The sequence below is a fragment of the Priapulus caudatus genome, unplaced genomic scaffold (genome assembly GCF_000485595.1).
Source record: "Priapulus caudatus unplaced genomic scaffold, Priapulus_caudatus-5.0.1 Scaffold1456, whole genome shotgun sequence".
In the NCBI taxonomy this organism is placed as follows: Eukaryota; Metazoa; Priapulida; class Priapulimorpha; order Priapulimorphida; family Priapulidae; genus Priapulus; species Priapulus caudatus.
In genome coordinates, this window is record NW_014578517.1 from 10215 (window position 1) to 14706 (window position 4492).

At 43.4% G+C, this 4492-nt stretch overlaps 1 protein-coding gene across 1 annotated transcript in view; it reads left to right on the top strand.

The window, feature by feature from the left end:
- The first annotated feature begins 2261 nt into the window (after window positions 1-2261).
- Window positions 2262-4492, top strand: part of LOC106816689 — a 5975-nt gene continuing 3744 nt past the window's right edge. Inside the window, exons 1-4 of the mRNA XM_014821311.1 lie at window positions 2262-2265; window positions 3010-3200; window positions 3704-3865; window positions 3957-4481. Coding sequence (XP_014676797.1) covers window positions 2262-2265; window positions 3010-3200; window positions 3704-3865; window positions 3957-4481 — 882 coding nt within the window. The remainder of the gene's footprint in view (window positions 2266-3009; window positions 3201-3703; window positions 3866-3956; window positions 4482-4492) is intronic.

Below are 4492 nucleotides of genomic sequence, written 5' to 3' on the forward strand. Positions count from 1 at the left end.
GAAGATAAGGTATGTTCCATGACTAGGTATGTCAGATACTAGGCTTGTTCATGACTAGTGATGCCCTTCATACTAGGTTATTTGTTCATACTAGGTATGTTCATACTAGGTATGTTCATACTAGGTATGTTCATACTAGGTATGTTCATACTAGGTATGTTCATACTAGGTATGTTCATACTGGTATGTTATACTAGGTATGTTCATACTGGTATGTTCATACTAGTATGTTCATACTAGTATGTTCATACTGAGGTATGTTCTATTAACTAGGTATGTATCATACTGAACGAATCATGTTCATATTGGGTGCTAACGGATGAAATCAATATTTCCACGGGCAGTCTATGTTGCCCTGTGAACGGTGCTGCCGCGCAGTATAAATATGGCTCCTACAATGATTGGCCACCAGGGGTTATAGCAAATTCGATGTAAAGGTCTTCCTCCGCTAAAATTCAGCATTCTTGGACAATGACGAAGCGTCTACTGAGGGATTACATTGATGTTTTTACAGCTCAGTAATAACCAGTAATCAGAAGTAAATCAGAAGTAAATCAGAAGTAAATCAGAAGTAATCAGAAGTAATTATTGACCGCTTGCTCGGGCAACATGAGTTTGGCAGACCACAAAAATCAATGTTGCCTTAAATTTAACGGCTAGATGGTAATTGAACATACATGTTTATATATGGTATACGTGTTTATACATGTATATATATACTAGCGGGATACCCGGCGTTGCCCGGGGCCGGTGAAATCAGTGGCGTTACTCAGTTGGTGACCGCTTGGTTGAAAGGAAAATAACCAAAAAAATCGAACTATCTATCTATCCATGAATCCATACCATGCCATCATCCATTGGATTCCATGCCAATCCATCCCCACGTCGCACCGCATCCAATCCCATCCCTTATCCCATCGCATTGCAATTCTGCATCGCATCTCAAGGCCATGCCGATGCCAAATGCCATGGCCATGCCATCCATCCCAATCGTACCGCATGCTCATCCCATTCCCAATCCTATCCCATGAATATCCCAATGCCATCCCATCCCATCCCATCGCATGCCCATCCCCCATCCCATCTCCAACAGTAAAAAATAATAATACTAGTTATCAATAATATATTAAGAATTCAAAAAGATAAAATTCAAAAATTAAAACGTTTAAATGTGGTAAAAACCATGTGGTAAAAACAAAAATTTTGAAATTAAAACGGTGAATACTGGTAGAAAGTACATACTAAACAGTCGCAAAAGTAAAGAAACAAAGCATTCCCGAGGTACGGATTCGAAGCCGAGAGTCAATGTTTATGGAGTCCGATGCTTTATCCATTATCGCTACGTGGCCGGCTTATGGTTATACACGCATGGATTGACACGTACGGTGATGTATAATGTAATCTGTACGCCATCTATTGATGAAATAGATTTTTATAAATATTTTTAACTTTTTTAAACTTTTTTGAAAATTTTGAAATGGTTTTGTTTTAGCCAAACCACCTCGCCAAGACGTGCTGATTCTGAAGAATATATGTTAGTTTTCCTCTAGGCCTGCTGGAGTTCTCTAGTTATCGCGAACACACAAATTCGGTCTGAACAACTTTATATATATATGATTATATATATATAATATATAATCAAGAGTGTATAAAGAAGGTAATTAGAGAAGGCTCTAATTATAGAGAAGGCTCCTTCTTAATACGCTCTAATATCTCATATATATAAAGTTGTTCCAAAGGCCGAATTGTGTTTCGCGGCATAAACTAGAGAACATCCGCAGCCTAGAGGACAACTAAAGAATTATTTTCAGAATCAGCATGTCTGGGAGCTAGTTCGGCTGAAAAATTTAAAAAAGTTAAAAAGTTAAACATTCATAAAAAATTCTATGATCATAGATGGCCGCTCACGTACGTACAACAATAAGACATCAGCGTCTGATCCATGATGTATAAACGTTAAAATAAAAATTTGGGCGGGCAGTGGGCTCATCAGTACAAACATCGCGTCGGATTTCGGGTTTCGAGTCCCAGCTGGGAACCCACTTATTTTTTCCTTTTTTCCTTTACCTACCTCTTTAGTATGTATTATTTTAAATTTGTTAATTTAATTTTTATTTATTTAATATAATTTAATTTATTATTTTTAGTTTATTAATTATTTATTTTTAATGTTTTTATCTTTTGATTTCTTTATTATTTTTTATCTGTTGGGATGGGATGGGATGGGATGGCATCTGAATGTGATGAGATGGGATGGGATTATGGGTATGGGATGCAGGTGGCGATGTGGATGGGATGGCATGGAATGGATGGATGATGGATGCATGGACTGGATGCAATGGATAGATAGATAGTTAGATTTTTTTGGGGTATTCCTTTTGTTTTTTTTTTTTTTTTTTTTGTCACTTTTTTTTTTTTCTCATTTGTTTCAACCAAGTGGTCACCAGCTGAAGTAACGCCACTGATTTCTCCGGGCAAACCCGGTATCCCGCTAGTATATATATATATATAATCAAGCGTGTAATATAAGAAGGTAATTAGAGAAGCTCATAATTATAGAGAAGGCTGCATTACTTAAATACCTCTTTGATATAATATTATATATATATAGTATATATATATAATATTATATATATAATATCACATGTGAGAGAGAGAGCAGAAGAGAGAGACAGATAGAGAAAGAAAGAGATAAAAACAGAGATACCGATACAGAGATACAGAGTACATACACACGCGCACACATGTTTACCTTGCAGGTAGCATGATGAAGAACACCTTGCTACAGCTGTCCATGTTTACCTTGCAGGTAGCATGATGAAGCACACCTTGCTACAGCTGTCCATGTTTACCTTACAGGTAGCATGATAAAGCACACCTTGCTTCACCTGTCCATGTTTACCTTACAGGTAGCATGATGAAGCACACCTTGCTACACCTGTCCATGTTTACCTTACAGGTAGCATGATGAAGCACACCTTGCTACACATGTCCATGTTTACCTTGCAGGTAGCATGATGAAGAACACCTTGCTTCACCTGTGCATCTTCTTCATGGCGGTGGCGCTGTCTTCCACGCTGACTCGCCACCAGAACCTCAGAACACCTACGAGCGAATGCGAGGACAGACGCGACGTTCGCTTAGGCGAGGACAAACGTGACTACGTTCGCTTAGGCGAGGACAAACGTGACTACGTTCGCGTAGGCGAGGACAGACGTGACGTTCGCGTAGGCGAGGACAAACGTGACGTTCGCGTAGGCGAGGATAGACGTGACGTTCGCGTAGGCGAGAACAGACGTGACGTTCGTGTAGGCGAGGACAGACGTGACGTTCGCTTAGGCGAGGACAGACGTGACGTTCGCGTAGGCGAGGACAGACGTGACGTTCGCGTAGGCGAGGACAGACGTGACGTTCGCGTAGGCGAGGACAGACGTGACGTTCGCGTAGGCGAGGACAGACGTGACGTTCGCGTAGGCGAGGACAGACGTGACGTTCGCGTAGGCGAGGACAGACGTGACGTTCGCGTAGGCGAAGACAGACGTGACGTTCGCGTAGGGGAGGACGGACGCGAGGACAGACGTGACGAAAGAGTTGGAGAACTACGACGCGACGTTGGGGAAGATAGACGCGACGACAGACGTGACGAAAGAGTTGGGGAACTACGACGCGACGACAGACGTGACGAAAGAGTTGGGGAAGATAGACGCGACGAGACGTGACGAAAGAGTTGGAGAACTACGACGCGACGACAGACGTGACGAAAGAGTTGGGGAAGATAGACGCGACGACAGACGTGACGAAAGAGTTGGGGAACTACGACGCGACGACAGACGTGACGAAAGAGTTGGGGAAGATAGACGCGACGGACAGACGTGACGAAAGAGTTGGAGAACTACGACGCGACGACAGACGTGACGAAAGAGTTGGAACTACGACGCGACGACAGACGTGACGNGACAGACGTGACGAAAGAGTTGGAGAACTACGACGCGACGACAGACGTGACGAAAGAGTTGGAGAACTACGACGCGACGACAGACGTGACGAAAGAGTTGGAGAAGATAGACGCGAGGACAGACGTGACGAAAGAGTTGGAGAACTACGACGCGACGACAGACGTGACGAAAGAGTTGGAGAACTACGACGCGACGACAGACGTGACGAAAGAGTTGGAGAACTACGACGCGACGACAGACGTGACGAAAGAGTTGGGGAACTACGACGCGACGACAGACGTGACGAAAGAGTTGGGGAAGATAGACGCGACGACAGACGTGACGAAAGAGTTGGAGAAGATAGACGCGACGACAGACGTGACGAAAGAGTTGGGGAAGATAGACGCGACGACAGACGTGACGAAAGAGTTGGAGAACTACGACGCGACGACAGACGTGACGAAAGAGTTGGAGAAGATAGACGCGACGACAGACGTGACGAAAGAGTTGGCGAAGATAGACGCGACGACAGACGTGACGAAAGAGTTGGGGAAGAT